Here is a 16,543-nt window from a genome sequence, read left to right on the forward strand (position 1 = left end):
TTAGTAATTTTTTACCATATATGTGCAATGAAATGGATTACGTTACTAACTTTCTGATCTCTCTGAAACATATAATCATCAAATATCCCATTTCCCTTGTTTCCCACTCATCATTGGTTACCATGGTTTTTGATTAGTTACTCACACCTGTTTCCTTTTAGTTCATTACATTGTGTATGTATTGCCCTAATTTCATTCAGTTCGTTGTCTGGTGTTGTTTGTGTTTTTGTATGTGTAAATTGTCTTGTTGGATTATAGTCTTGTTTTTGTATATTAAAGTTCTGCAATTAGATCCACCTTGCATTGCCTTACATTCTTGCCTGATCCAGCTGTGACGTAACACCAGACTGAATTCAAATATGGATCTAGCAGCAGCCTTCATTGTCCTCACCCGTGAGGATCTACCTTTATGATTCTGTAAGTTGGCCCAGTGATCCTGTCTGGATAATACCACTCTGAAATCTATTTATTGGATGGGAGTGAATTATTATAGACCACTGGACTTTCCAGAGATGGGGGATCTCACGTGGCAGGAAGCCATTCTTCAGTGTTTGGAATTTGCTTACCCCTTGTTGATGTCATCACCCACAACCACAGCAGAACCAGAGCCCACGCCTACCATGGAAATGGAGCCTGAGCACACCATACACTGTCAGAAAAAAAGGTACGGCGCTGTCACTGGGGCTGTACTCTAAGGTACAAAAGTGAAAAGGTACATCTTTGTACCTTACTTACCCCTAATGGTGCATATTTGTACCTTAAAGGTACATATTAGTACCTTTTTACCTTTGTACCTTAGGGTACAGCCCCAGTGACAGCGCCATACCTTTTTTCTGACAGTGAAGACGCAGAGTCAGAGCTTATGCCCGCCACAGATCCTGAGACAGAGCCAGCGCCTGCAATGGAGCCAGAGCCTGCAGCCTCATCTGTCCCAGAGACAAAGCCTGCCACTCAGTCTGATCAGGTACGTGAGCTGGTTCATACATTCATTCCGGTGGGAGTTTTGGTGGAGCTGGGTGATAAAGTGAGTGGTCACCCACATCCTACAGCATCGAAATTCAGTTTATCTCAGTCTGGATTGATCTATTTCCTGATGACTTCCTGTTCCCAAGCCCTTCCTCATCCGCTGGTTTTGTTGTTGAGTACCAAGTCTGTTTCGTCACCCAGTACCAAGTCCCTGATGTTCCCACTCAGCCTCCCACTCCCTCCACCTCTGTCGATCTTATCCAGTTCCTCGGGCCCCACCTCTGCTGGCTCCCTTCGGCTCCTTCTTTGGTGGCTCCACTTGACTGCTTGGATCAGCCTTGGGCTTCTCTGTGTCCAGCTCCGCCTTGGTGTGGTGATCCCCTTGATGTTGTTGCTCCACCTCTGCTCGGCGACCAGTCGGCTCCACCTGGAACCGTCATCCTCACGGCTCCACTGGGCTCCCTTGTCCCTCCAGCTCCACTTCCGGACCTTCAGCTGTGCATCGTCCCTCCAACCCTTTGGCTCCATTTTGCTCCGCCTTGGTCCTCAGTCCCACCGGCTGCGCCTCAGTCCTCCGGTGCCCTGGCTTCACCTTGGCAGCTCATCACCAGGACTCCGCCTTGGACTCAAGGACCTACAATGTCACCCGGTCTCTGTGTCTCCTCAGCTCCTCCTAGGTCTCCAACTCTCCTGCTCCACCGCTGGTGGTCGGACATGTGACTTCACCCTGGCTCCTCCCACTATCGATTCCACTGTGGTCCTTCTTCCTAGCTGTGCTCTTGGATCCTCCCTCTGGCTCCTTGGCTCCTCTCTCCATCGTCTGCTCCATGGTGGTTTCCTCTGTTAGCCCCTCCTTGGTCACATCACTCTCCAGCTCAACGTCCTCCTCCAGAGCCCCCACCCTCACTTCTCTGTTGGAATTTGTTATTTAGTCATGGCGAGAGGATGTGCCTTCCGGGAGGGGGGAGTAATGTCATGTTCTGTTATTGTTTCGGTTTCATTTTCATGGACATTTAGTTTGTCTTTCATTGTTTCCTGTTTCCTTTGTTCCATTTTCCCACTCATCATTAGTTACCATGGTTTTTGATTAGTTACTCACACGTTTTTTCCTTTTAAGCCTGGGACACACCTAACGATTAGCTGAAACATTCTAAGACTGAACTGAACACACATACCGATTGTTTCCTTTGACTGGAGCCGATTTATATACTCACATATGGAATTTGAACACCGACTGTAATCGCAGACTGAACGCAACTGGCTCTGACTGGACGCGTTTGAGCACGATCAGTCATAAGTATCAATTTACATTCATAATCGGTGTGCGATACATTCAAAAGTGTGTGCGTGGCTTTAGTTCATTACCTTGTGTCTATATTGCCCAAAGTTCAAGTTTATCATCTGATGTTGTTTTTGTTGTGGTAGCACACACTGTTACGAGTGTTTTTGCTTTTGTGAATTATCTTGCCTGATCCATCCATGACACCCTGAACTACACGTAAATGTGAAAGAATGGTTTTTGTTTGTTTTTTTACATTTTAATGTGTTTGAAAGACAAAAGCCAGTAATACATGGTTAAATGGCTCATTGAGTAATAATTCAAATAATAATTATGTGTTCATCAGAAGATGATTAGATATGCAATGTTGAGAATGATTTCTGTAAATCTAAGGACCAAATGCTGTGTCTCACTTTTAAGTGGCAGGCACATGTGCAATTCCACAAACCTGGAAGACCTTCTGAACATATATAAGCAGTAGGCTTTTTTTTAAAAGAAAACTTAAAAAAGATTTTTAAAAAAGTAGTCGGGAGAATCCTGTGTCGGCACCACAAGGGGGTCACTGTGCACCCTTACCTCTGCTCTATTTGCCTCTCCTCTTTCAAACTTGAAAAAACACACAGAATTATACCAAAATGCCCATTTTGTTGAGTACCCTTGTAATAAGTCTTAAATGTGTTAAATAAAGAGTTATGAGAAAATGGGATGCATGTCAGATCCACGTAATGTGTGTCAGGTTTAAAGTGACAGCACCCTAATAAACCTGCTGCTGTCATTAATGTAAATCAAACAAAAGACAAAGAGAAAATCACTCACTTGACTGAATAACTTTTGTATCTTTAATAAGGATTAATCTATTTTTAATTTATAATTTATGCAATGAAGACTGAGTTTTTGATAACTATTCGATTTCTGTATGCTATGGTAGGACAAGTAAAAATCTTAACCCATCTTACTGGGCCAATAAGTTTTTTTTTTGTTGTTGTTTTTTTTAAGTCCTTAGCATTGAGTCCTGATATATTAAAGGGCATGCAGGTAATAAATATGCCATTTATTGTAATGGTTATATGTGATTTGTTTTAAACTTACTTAAATTAAAAGTTATTTTTAAAGCCTAATAAATGTTGAAAGCTTTCAATTATAGCCTACTGTAATGTTGAATGGCTTTTATTAATGGCTAAAATTAGTAATATTGGTATTGGTGATGCTGGCCTTCATAAAAAATATATTGAAAATTTTAATGCTGCAATTAAACGTGATTACCTAAAAAAATGTGCAATCAAATATATATATATATATATATATATATATATATATATATATATATATATATATATATATATATATATATATATATATAACAACTCATGCATCTGGACAGTGTCACAATTTTAAACCAATTTTGCTTTATTGTATTTGTAGATTGTTTTTTTAGTAACTGACCACAAGGTGGCGAAAGAGTGCAGGGAATGACTAAAAGAATACATTAGGACAGTGGCAGTAAACAGCCTTGATTTAACTGCTATATGTAGTCATCTGGCTTTACCAAAGAATGTTCTTATTTTGCTGTAAATATATGACATAATTCACATATCCTTGTCTCATCAATTAGCCTACTTCATCCACAATAGTTGCCTCACAACAGTTGACGTACAATGATGCTGATTCATATCTTAAGTAATATTAACAAACTTGGCAACTGCTGGTTCTGACTTTGCTGGTTCTGACTTATTAAAACGAAATAGATGCTTAAAGATTAAAAACAGAGAGCCACAACAATTATACAGATGGTTTGTTGTTATTATTAAAGATAATTTCATTGTCCTTATGTAGAAAAGTACTGGATTCACAGACAGGGAAGAAGAGAGAAGGGATTATTTTCTTTTCAGACACATTGCTTTCCACAGTAACTGTGCGAAGTTGCTGCAATAGGTGAATATTCATAACCCTCTTCCTGCATATTCATTAGACAGACATGCTGCTCTGACTGCAGTACTGTCAGTTCTACCACTGTGACGCTGCATTGTGGGATATTCCTCTGGGTTTCGCAGTGTCCTATTTTCTAGAGTATGTTTTATCATCAAATTATGTCCACTGGAACATGCCTTATTTTCAAAGATAATTACTCATAATTGTATGAGTAATACTCATATTGAGAGTATTATCTTTACTCATACAATTATTAGTAATTGTATTGTTTGTTTTCATTTTTACACATGCACTGCAAACATCTATAAGACATTTTTTTGTATAATTCATAGGCACTTCAGAGTGTATTAAACTGTGTCTCTCCTGCCAGCTGTTATGATCAGACAGGCCTTTTTGTCATTCGGATGGGAGACCACAGATGGGAGACCAGCATGGGGCTAGCAGACTAAACCACTACCATTTAAATTGCACAGGAACACATAAACAAGGTTGGGGAATTTAAGTAACATTTGCATTCAGTCTGTTGCATCATATTATCATGTAAAATCTCTGTATGGCACTTACACTGCATCTGTATCCTGACAAATATTAGTAAATGAATAATGCTTCAATTAGTTATAGTTAGGCTAACTATAGAGCAAATGTTAATGTTGACTGCTTTAATCCCTATTTAAGTTAGACAGAGCAGCTTGATCCTGAATTTGTCATTCCTTTCCTAATCTCATGGAAACTTAAAGGACTACTCATATAACCTCCATTTCTGTCAAGAAAGAGTACTCAGTTAATTTGCTTTAGTTGTTTGAAACATCAAAACATGTGCAGTAGGTTAGGAAAACCTAGTCTAGGCCATCGATTATTAAAAAAATATAATATTATTTTATTACATTGTTTTTTTAAGCAATTTCTCAATGCATTCATCTTGGTTAACCTCTTGTCATTGTTTTCTAATGTATAACACACGAACTATTTCAGTGCTAAGTAGGTGAAATGGAGTAGCCAATGAGAGAATCGTACCCTGTCTGGGAATAGCAGAACTATACTTGGCTCATGCGGTCTAAAAATTGTACCTTCTGAAGTGATAATGTGGACGCAGGCGTTTGTTTCTATTGGTGCTTTAGACTGTCATTCGTCTTCTGTAGCCCTGAGGTTGGCTAATTGCACAGACACTAGGATAATCCCGGTTAACAGAAGCTGATGTCAGATTGGTTTGGCTTACCACAAATCCCCTCTAGTTGAGGTAGGCAATGCGCGACAGGCTTGCAGTCATTACTGCAGAAGAAGTGGAGGGAGTGTCTGACTGCTCTGGAATTTCCTTTCTGTTGGGCTGTCATTTTACCTGCTAACCTGCATGTTGTATACTAACCAAATGGAGCTGCACTTGATTTGATACGCTCAAGCTCTATTGCGACGTCTCCGCGCGCGCAGGGCCGTATCTTAACGTTTTTGTCGCTTGCGAAATGGGGACCGTGCTATCTGTATCCCCTATAGTAACTAAAGGGACCATTCTGGAAGATGAAGGAGACGAAGCCAATGGAAAAATCGAGAAAAGCCTTAAAAAGCAGTCAATGGTCGTGTCCATGCTCACATTTAAGCGGCTAGTGACTTCATCGGGTAAGAAAAAAAGTGCCAAGAAAGTAAATCCGAATCCTCCTCCGCTGCCGGAGAGCAGCGACGACCAGGTCGAGCATTTGAACCAGGAGAACTTCAGGAAATCGCAACAATCGACCAACACCGAGCGGAAAACAAAAAATGGACCTCTTGCGGTGCCCATTCCCACGGTTCCACTTCATCTGGCTCAGGATAAGGACCAGCTCACTTCAGCGAAGCAACTGGTGTCGGTTCAGAAGCAGCCCAGCAGCCGGTCTCTCCTCTCGCCAAGGCGCGTGATCGTCCAGGCCTCCACGGGGGAGCTGCTCCGATGCCTAGGTGAATTCGTGTGCAAACGGTGCTGCAAAGTCAAGGAAATAACCTCAAGTGAGGTCATCCTTTGGTTCCGCAACGTGGACAGGACTCTGCTGCTGCAGGGCTGGCAGGACCACGGGTTCATCACGCCTGCTAACCTCGTGTTCGTCTATCTGCTCGTTAGGGAAACTGTAACCACTGATGTTGACAATCCACGTGAGCTCCACGGGACCTTTCTGACCTGCCTCTATCTGGCGTATTCCTACATCGGAAACGAGATCTCGTACCCTCTCAAGCCCTTCATGGTCGACACAAACGCGGACGTGTTCTGGGAACGTTCGTTAGATGTCATCGATAAACTGAGCGGTAAAATGCTGCAGATTAACATGGATCCGCACTTTTTCACAGAGGTTTTCCAAGACTTAAAAAACGAAGGAGATAGGAAGGATGGAAGCGAACTGGACCGCTAAATGTGATCAAAATCTGAGCAGATATCAATTACCACTGATTTACTGGATGTAATTTGCTCTGCTTGAGTGACTGTTGCGTTGCACCACGAGACGATTTATCAATATTTATGTCAGTGTTTTGCTGGCTTTGTTTTAACAACAGTATTAAATAGCCCCGGTGTAGTGATTTATACTAGCCAACATGGCTTCACCTGTGCTAAATGCATGATGCATAGATGCATAGATTTGTATCTGTTGATGTGATTCACATTCTTACATAAAAAGGGAAAGTGCAAACGTTTATTGTATATAATTGTCAGTCTCAGCTGTCATCACTGTGTTATCTAGGTCACTATCCTCCTGAGACCCAAAGAAAAGTTTTATTTTTTAGGCTATGCAATGCATTATTACATAAATGTTTGGTGTATAACAAACATAATATTCATATTTTTAGCTCTACAATTGATGTTATTATTGGCCACATCATTAAAGATTGGACGTTGCTACAGTATATATATTACAGTGGACAAGACTGGCTGGGTCTCAGGAGGATAAAGCTTCATTTGAAGAGATGTGAATGGAACTATCCAAGGTGCTGACCTGAATTATATGTGCTCATGTTGCTGTATATATTGACTGACGCCTGTCTCCAGCCATTCTGGATGTGAAACTTGAAAGTGTTTTCTCTTCACTGAGATGTTCTATGTGCCAATCCAAGTGTGATCATAGGAAAATGCGTTTTTTATTCACAATGGTTTGAGGAAAAATGGGCAGATCTTGCTTTGAGATTATTTTATATTTTGACATGATCTTGCTTGAATGAAATAAAACCCAGTCTGACTGGTTTTGTTGATCAATAATGCATGCATCGAGCTTATTAATGCACTGACCACGTGCCATTTGACTAAATATTCAAAGCTATCTCACGACCAATTCGTACGTATTTTACGAGGTGGCTAATTTGTACGACCTCACTCGTACGAATTCCCCTAGTGATGGGCAGGTTTAGGAGCGGTGTTAGGGGTAGGTCATTACTAATTCATATGAATTGAGCAACTCGTCAGGTACGCTTTAACAAAAACCCATCTCGTAAAATACGTATTGCCATATATAAGCTCATATAGCTTCCATTTAAGCTTTGTCTCTAACTTTGGGACAAGGCATCTCTCCACCATCTCTAAAACTCGAAAACTCTTAAATTTGTAATTACTTTATTTTTCTAAGTAGCGCCTATGCTTAACGTGTTGGTTATTTTAGCATTTTTAATCTTTTCCCTTTTGATTCCTAATGATAGTTTTAGAAAAATGAAAGGGGAGGGGGGTTTGTATTAATTATTAGTCTACAATTAATTTACAGATGGATATAAATCGTGTTTATGTCTTCACTCCAGGCTATGTCTTTATTTTCTGTGGGACTTTTTGTTCATCAGCCAATCCCGTTCATCTGAAAGCAAGAATGAGCGAGTCTCGCGGAATTGTGAATAAAACGCTGGACATGAATGATCTTGGAGTTCATTGGCCGGAATTTGCTGCAGTCTGTGAGAGCGGCTTCTCTGGGCCAGCGGAATACATGTGAACCGGGGCTTCGTCTCTTTAGTCGGTCTCTATAGTAACCGCAGGATCGCTAGTTCACAGCGCTGCAGAACCTCACGCGCTTTGTCTTTGAGCAGCGCGTGGCCACATGCACACTATAAATACGTCAAGAAGGCTATGAGCTCAAGTAGTTTTCGTGTGGGAAATTAGCTCGCAATCAACACATGTCCCAGTTTTGAAGCTTCTATTTGTATAGCTTCTGTTGTAAGCAACACCTCAAGCTTCCATATTTTTGCAGCTCACAGGCCTTTAAAGGATTAGTCCATTTTCAAATATAATTTTCCTGACAATTTACTCACCCCCATGTCATCCAAAATGTTCATGTCTTTCTTTCTTCGGTTGAAAAGAAATTTTGAGGAAAACAATCGAGGATTATTCTCCTTGTAGTGGACTTAAATGGCCTCCAAACGGTTGAAGGTCAAAATTACAGTTTCAGTGCAGCTTCAAAGGGCTTTAAATTATGCCAGACGAGGAATAAGGGTCTTATCTAGTGAAACGATCGGTCATTTTCTAAAAAAAAATACAACTTTATATGCTTTATAAACACAAATGATCACCTTGCACGTGCTTCCGCTTTCCGTATTCTTCAAAAAGCTTACACGTGGACTAATCCTATAAGTATAGGTCTTTATTTAAAGGGTTAGTTTAAATACCAAAAATGAAAATTCTGTCATTAATTACTTAACTTAAAGTTAATTTACACTTTCAAATGCCCAGAAAGGTACTAAAGACATATTTAAAACAGTTCATGTGACTACAGTGGTTCAACCTTAATGTTATGAAGCGACAAGAATACTTTTTGTACGCCAAAAACCAAAACAAAATAACAACTTTATTCAACAATATCTAGAGATGGCTGATTTCAAAACACTGCTTCATGAAGCTTCGAAGCTTTAGGAATCTTTTGTTTCGAATCAGTGGTTCAGAGCGTGTACTTCCAAAGTCACGTGATTTCAGTAAACAAGGCTTCGTTACCTCATAAGTGTTTCGAAATTTCAATGATTCACGTGACTTTGCCAGTTACACGCTCTGAACCACTGATTCGAAACAAAAGATTCGTAAAGCTTTGAAGCTTCATGAAGCAGTGTTTTGAAATCGTCTATCACTAGATATTGTTGAATAAAGTTGTTAGTTTGTTTTTTTGGTACACAAAAATTATTCTCGTCACTTCATAACATTAAGTTTGAACCACTGTAGTCACATGAACTCTTTTAAATAGGTCTTTAGTAGGCTACCTTTCTGGGCGTTTTTAAAGTGTAATTTAACTTGCTGTAAATGCAGGCCTCACTGAGCCATCGGATTTGATCAAAAATATCTTAATTTGTGTTCTGAAGATGAATGAAGGTCTTACGGGTTTGGAATGACATGAGGGTGAGTAATTCATTTTTGGGTGAACTAACCATTTAATGGTACATCTATACCCATCCATTCATCCAATTCGGTGTTACTTCTTTCAATTTAATTAAATGCTAATTCAAATTTAGGAATTCTCCGTTCAATTCTGAATGGCGGACAAGTGATACATTCATAATATTCCAAAACACTGGACACTAATATGTTCTGTCTGGTGTATGTATGTTTCTTATTAGTTGCACCTACTGGATCCTTAGTAAACAAGTGTTTACCCCAAGAGACCCCAACCAAAGTGCCAAGCAGAGGATGATTAGTTCTTTTTTTGTACTTGTTAAAATGGTTCCTTAATCTGTCAGGAGGCTTTCCTCACCGTCAGTTTGACCTTATGACACTGTGCCCTGGCTATATATACTGTATAAGAGATCTTACCTAAGGCTTTCCACTAACTAATCCCAGATTAGTGGAAATGGGTTATAGCAGGTTGAAAATCAAAGTGTCAGTGGTAATATTCTGTTGACGGGTCAGTGAATAAACATCTTTCCCATGAGCACGTCAAGAAAAACCAAAGGAAGCTCTCATCTTCAAGCAAGCAGACGGCTTAGAAATCTTAAAGTCATACTTTTTTGCAAAGAATATATTTCTTTTGCTTTAAGGAAAGTTCACCTAACATTTAAAAATGGAAAACTTTTCTCACCCTCATGTAATCAATGATTGTCTTTCTTCTGTAGAACACAAAAGGAGAAATTCTAAAGAATGTTCATGCTGCTCTTCATCATACAATAAAAGCATGTAGTGACCAGTGACTGTCAAGCTCCAAATAGAATAAAGAAACTGTCCATATGATTCCTACAGATTTGGAATGACAAGAAGGTGAATAACAGAAATCTATAGTAAAACAATTTTGACAATATAGAATGTTGAAAACATGATTTTATTTGTCTGAACATTTAGTTTAAGTACCTCGTGTACAATAATGAGCCACAGAGGTGATTTCACTTTTTTCAGTCTCTCTGGGGGAGAGTGATACGGAGGATGTTGACTATATATAGAGTCAGAGTGGGTGTTACGTGACTGACTTGAATGGATGATACATTCAGTGCCACCCACTGGCTAGGAGTTAGTCACTAGATCACACAGACAGATTCAAAGCAGTACTGCTCATTAAGCTTTCTCTAGAGGCCACCAGCCAACACTCCTCTCCTGTCACAGAGCTTTGTGTTTACCAGAAAGACTGCCTCACAATGACTTCAGCAGCCATTTAGGGGGCTAATAGCCCTTAACAAACTTGAATTAGACTGATCGCTCTTTACTTCCTTCAATGATAGCAATTGTTCTTGACCGACTGTGACAGCAAAGATTTTTTGAGGTTGACACCATGCTTGTAAACACAAGTTACTATATAAGAAACTGAAGCATTGGGTATTTTTAAGTGCCTTAGTGATTGAGTTGAAAAAGAAGTGTTTTTAAATGCTTGTTTAGAGATTGGAAATGTTCTCCTCCCACCTGTGTGTTATGCAAAAGCTGCTGCACTGGAATAAGCACAGATAATGTCCAGATTAACTCTTGTACATTCACCTACTCAGTGACACCCTGCAGGTCAAAAGAGCTTATTATAAAAGTGAGTTAGCTCAGAGAGTACAGAGGAGACCTATGGAAGGCAGACCTCGTATATTATAGATTAAACGCTCTTTGCTGTTATTGGTTTACATTTTTACTTCCCTATATCTTGAATAAAAAATATTACTAATAATAACAACAACAACAATTGTGTATTTAGCCTATTTAATTGGGTGTAACAATTATATCTTTAGGGTTACATATAAACATTAAAAATCATAGGTCACAAAAAGTTAAAACCATATTAAAACATATGCTATGTAGTACCTTTATGTTTCATAAGTGTTTCATAATTGATGAACTGTTTCAATTTAGCATAGACATTTAGTGTATCTACTATTGGGGCAGATTATGTGTTGTTAAATAAGCTGAATCCTTCTCTGGGCAATAACGATGGAAATTACTAGCTACAGATATGGCTTTGGTTGAAAGGAAACGTCTGTCCCTGCACAAACCCTTTCTCTAAACTAGAATCTGTTGGCCAGACTAGAGCCTATTTAAAATAAGTCCAGTGTGTCAGTGCAAACTAATCTTGCTATAAATGGCGGACCCCAGTAGAGCTGCTATTGACATGCAGATCACACTGATGGGACTTATGGTTCTCCTCACAATATACAGCAATGCTGGAGAAATTCCTCATCGTGACATCATTAAGCAACTAGCCAATTAAACAAGAAAGTCATTTGTCACAAAGTACTGAAATGCATTGCCAAGTGGTATATATCTTAGTTAGTCTCGATACATAATAGAAAAAAAGTTTTGGATTTCTTTCTTACTTTCCCCAGTTTATATCTTGTGGTATTTTGATATATGAAGCTGAAAGAATGCACTGTGGCTCTGTCTCTCACAGTAGGAGATATGGTGGAATATAGCTACATGGCGCCCTCTTGTGTTCTGATTGCGTATTGTGGAAAGAATTGTTCGCGCACGTTTGTTATCATGGTGGAGGCTTTACACTAGCTAAATTCCACTTGTGTTATGCACATTTTGGGACACCGCATAAAAAAAAAAACTCCAAGCGCCAAACGCCAAGATGCGCATAAATTCTAGAAATGCAAAAACTTATGCGCTCAATTGAGTTGGATAAAGTTTTTATCCGATAAGAAAACAAACTACGATTGAAACACATTTACTGAATAAATTGCTCGATGCGCATCAAACATGTGACTTTGCGATTTGACGGCATAACTGGACCAACCAGCGAAATCTCGTTGCCCAGCATCTGAAATGCCTGAGCGAAGTCTGTCATCCAAGTGGTTTAGTAAGCTACCTTCCAGAGCTGTCTTCGACTGTTTCCACAACACCAGGCACCCGCCTCCGAAATCAAGACAACTTTATTGCGTTTCGCCGCGCGCTCTGAGGCGCAAGTAATTTATTATGTAGGGAATAGTTTACTGCAGCAACTTCCATTTTTCTTAATGATATTTAGCGCCAGTTTTTTAGGAAGTGACGATTTTGTTCTCTTCAGGATGAAAATGTGCTTTATTCGCAAATGTTTTATGTGATATTCCAATTTTGCGAATAAGTAAAATTCGCAACTTTGGATTGAAACATAGCTAACTCGATTTTTTTTAGTATTTATATATATATATATATATATATATATATATATATATATATATATATATATATATATATATATATATATATATATATTTGATAATATTTTCCATTCTCTAAACAAACTTTTGTAAACGTCTATTATGCTGTTTCTTAGTGCAATGACTGACACCCACAGCTTAGCCCATTTTTAAGTTTTGCTTGTGATGACATTTAGTCAAATAGCCTAGGCAACGGCAAAACACTTACCACTAATAACCTATAAAATAATGATTTACTTTTTATATAAAGCTTGTTTTACATTTTAATTGCTAAATTTTATTCTTTTGTGACCATAGTCTAAAATAAAACTTTGTGTTTAAAAAAAAAAGAAATACATAGGCTAATAATAATAAAAACAATATGATAACGCATTTCACCCTTAATAAGGCTAACGTCGTAAGCATATTTATAGCAAAGATTTCTACCCTTATACAAAATCATTTATAAGGAAATGTTGCATTTTTCAGAATTAATTAAATAAAAGTAGGCTACCCAAAATGAGGTTACTAATTTAGCCAGGTTAGAAACACACACAAAGAATAACCCTATAACAGATCAGACTTTTTAACAATTTTAATGTATTATCACAAACAAAATGCATTATAACAAAATAATCAACAGAGTGAAAAGAAGGGAAATACACAGACTAGTGATCAGTCCTCTCGTGCTTAAGTGGACCCATATGAAAGAAAATATATATAATTAGCCTATTCTTTACGATTTAGGACATACGATTTTGAAAAAGTATGCCCAATGTTCAGACCTACACCGTGCATGAGTCTCTGTCGTAAATTATTTACGAAATATCAAAGCGCTTTATAAGTGTGAACTAGGCCTATATGCTCGATTACACAAGTGTAGTAGCGAACACGTTTTGCTTCTTACCATTTGTTCTCGTACCATATAGTCTTTTCGCCAACATTACGTTAATATTGTAAGACAAAACTGATTTTAACTGCTCGACCCAGCTGATATTTGATGATGAATTAGCCATGTTATTTGTTATCCATAAGATGGCGCTAAATTGTTTTCTTATCTTAAAGTGATCAACATTAACAGTCCTCTAAAATAATGTAATGCCAAATTATCATTTCAGTCGAGTAAGGATTTTAAGGCCAATTGTGAATTATTAGACGGCCTTTCTTGGGGTGTGATTGCAATGTTGGCTACTGAAATCAGTTAGTTGCGCTTTTTAATATTAACCCAGACGCGCACTTCTGATCCCAATTTTAAAAATCAGTTATAGTGATTATTGATATTGTTCAGGTTGTTTAAACTATTGATATTGTTAACGCAACTTAAATGTGAAGCAGAAACGGCACCGAAGGGTCCTGGCGGTTGCAGGTTGTGGCTGTGGTAGAGGGTGGGAGGAGATCCGGGCCAGTAGGAGAACCCCGACGGACCAACACCTGGAGCAACCAGATTGAGTTTGGAAATGCCTGAAAACTGGAGGGGAGCGAAATTGCTCTGGAACTTATAAATAGCTTGTTCAGTCGAAGAGGGCTGGCACACTTGCGCCAGGCCGTTAAAGTCAAATTTGTACGCGTAGCGCTTTCCGTGCACCTTGGTCATGATGTTTTTGTCGTAGTAATAGCGCAGAGCTCGGCTCAGTTTGTCATAGTTCATGTTCGGTTTACTCTTGCGTTCCCCCCACCGTCTGGCCACCTCGTCCGGGTCTATCAGTTTAAACTCTCCATTGGTCCCCTCCCAGGCGATGCATGTCATATTGGCGCTGTCAGACAACAGCTCCAGGAGAAATTGCCATAGCTGGATTTGTCCACTTCCTAAAATGGAAGGAAAGTAGGCTTACATGTAGCCTATGTACACTGTAAAAATGATTTTCATGTTTTGTTATCACAACTTTTTATTTTTATTTTGTCAAATCAACTTGATTAATGTGGTTCAGACAACATTATATTTGAGTTTCTGTTGATTAAACCAATCGCCTTCATTGTATTAACTTTTGTTGATGTTACTTATTAAAATCACTCTTAAAACAGTTGGCTATATAGTTATGGTTATATTTGATATTTAATTATATATTCCATTGTTTTTCGTCTTAAAAATAATGGTTCTATATTGGCATATGGTTCCATGAAGAACCTTTAAACATCCATGGAATCTTTCTTTTGGAGGTTCTTTGTAAGGTTCTCTTGGTTCTTCTGGGAGCACAAAAATGTTCTATGAAAGCCTATTATATAGACTACTAATTAGGTACGTTTTATTGTAGGGCTAATCATAAAATAAAGTAATAAATGATATCTAACAATTTTGCGTAATACACACAATAATATACTGTATTTTTAAAATTATGCAAGAACCCCTTTTTTGCGCAAAAGTTAGACAATTCGTCTGTCAACAATTCATCGCATGCACTCACCTTTTTGCACGCCTGTGTTGATGGGGGTCCAAGAGGAGCTTTTGCTTTCCTTCAGAAGATTTTCTGTGGGATCTGGAAGAAAACGTTTAAAAGGACGTCTGACAATTAGAATTCATGTTTTAAATGTATTTTAAAAATGTTGGAATAACACGAGTGATACGCATTAAACATAGCTATTTCCCCCTGTTAGTGTATATTTGTAATCATTTTAGAAAAAACACACGTAATGTCACCTATCTATAAATAACAATTCGCAATAAAAGAGGTTAAATAGTATGAGTATCGTCGTGTTTCAGCTCGCTGTATTTGCCCAGACTTCAGCGCTGAGGTCAGGAAACGCGTCCAGGAAAAAGGATATCCGATTTCCGACAAAAGAGGACATGCGTTCCAGATGGAGAAGTCAGAGACACCGGCGATGGTGCGCAGCATGCACCCGCAGACCCCTAGCATCGCCCTTTTCTTTTCAGTCATTTCAGCAATTTTTCTCATTTTACGCACAAAAAGACTGTGTACCTGAGAGATACATGTTAAACATAAGGCTTCCTCCGCAGTTCTGTCGCATTGTGGTGGTGGTGGTGGACGTGAAAGGGTAGGCTTTCATTGGCGCAAAGATTTTTATTAAACTTTATCTCAAAACTGTGATCTGGAATAAATGTGAGACAGATTGAAGTTTCCAGGCAACTGTCACAAGCCCCATCTCTGAGACAATATTCAGACAGCAATTTCCTTCGGTGCATTGGTTTAATTAAAAGAGCAATTTACCTCTGTCATCCCTCCCCGTCTCCACAATAAAAAGGAACCGATAGAAATTCGGCCTTATCAATCCACCATCAAGGTTTAATAAAGTTTCTGCGTTAAGATCAGAGTTTCTATGGAGAATTGAAGTGTTTGACATGGAAACCGGTTCAGATCCTCTTTCTTTTCCGCCTTTTTACCTCTTTGCAAACAGAAAGGCCTGTTCCATGTTGGTTGAGAATATTTACCTTTTAACCATGCCTCAGTGCATAATGGTAAACAAGAACATTTTATCCCAAACGTATGTTGCTTTAATACGCAATAGATGGTATTGTAAACCCTGTGCCCTGCTTTATGAACGGTTCAGTTATGCTGTTACATAATGCATTGGTGTTATTAAACATTTTTGTTTATGAACATGACACAACATTCTGTTATTACTCTTAGAAGAGAAGAGGCTTCATATATAACATTTTAGAGGTTCAGAGGTTCTCATCATAGGATAATTGTATTGATTTTATTTTATAAATAATTATTTTCTGCTAAACATACTTTATCACTAAAAAAATGAGAAAGAAATAACCCATACAATAATTTTCTGCTTATAGTATAGAACCTTTTTGGCATGAAATGTTCTTTAAAACTGAGTTAAGAACCATAGGGTTCTTATTATGACACTTTGTTTTATTATAGTAGTCCTTGAATTTCATATCTTTTTACATATACATTACATATACAA

At 38.5% G+C, this 16,543-nt stretch overlaps 2 protein-coding genes across 2 annotated transcripts; one reads left to right on the forward strand and one right to left on the reverse strand.

Moving 5' to 3' along the window:
- The first annotated feature begins 4,572 nt into the window (after positions 1–4,572).
- cdk5r2b (cyclin-dependent kinase 5, regulatory subunit 2b (p39)) lies at positions 4,573–7,944 on the forward strand. The gene has a single exon (XM_048193245.1). It carries the CDS (start codon positions 5,632–5,634, stop codon positions 6,544–6,546), a length of 915 nt encoding a protein of 304 aa, XP_048049202.1. The 5' UTR covers positions 4,573–5,631; the 3' UTR covers positions 6,547–7,944.
- A 5,303-nt stretch (positions 7,945–13,247) lies between these two features.
- On the reverse strand, positions 13,248–16,332 carry fev (FEV transcription factor, ETS family member). The gene is made up of 3 exons (XM_048193246.1): positions 15,583–16,332; positions 15,070–15,141; positions 13,248–14,473 (listed from the first exon to the last, which is right to left on the reverse strand). The coding sequence occupies exons 1-3, from the start codon at positions 15,668–15,670 to the stop codon at positions 13,926–13,928; spliced, it is 708 nt and encodes a 235-aa protein (XP_048049203.1). The 5' UTR covers positions 15,671–16,332; the 3' UTR covers positions 13,248–13,925.
- Between the last annotated feature and the right edge of the window lie 211 nt (positions 16,333–16,543).

The sequence above is a fragment of the Megalobrama amblycephala genome, linkage group LG6, assembly GCF_018812025.1.
Source record: "Megalobrama amblycephala isolate DHTTF-2021 linkage group LG6, ASM1881202v1, whole genome shotgun sequence".
Taxonomy (NCBI): Eukaryota; Metazoa; Chordata; class Actinopteri; order Cypriniformes; family Xenocyprididae; genus Megalobrama; species Megalobrama amblycephala.

What these genes read in the sequence shown, in the direction of transcription:
- cdk5r2b (XM_048193245.1), top strand. Translation starts at nt 5,632, where the DNA reads ATGGGGACCGTGCTATCTGTATCCCCTATAGTAACTAAAGGGACCATT.
- fev (XM_048193246.1), bottom strand. Translation starts at nt 15,670, where the DNA reads ATGAAAGCCTACCCTTTCACGTCCACCACCACCACCACAATGCGACAG. An exon ending in GTTTAACATGTATCTCTCAG is followed by an intron (nt 15,142 to 15,582) that starts GTACACAGTCTT and finishes GTTTTCTTCCAG; the next exon opens with ATCCCACAGAAAATCTTCTG. An exon ending in CAACACAGGCGTGCAAAAAG is followed by an intron (nt 14,474 to 15,069) that starts GTGAGTGCATGC and finishes CTTCCATTTTAG; the next exon opens with GAAGTGGACAAATCCAGCTA.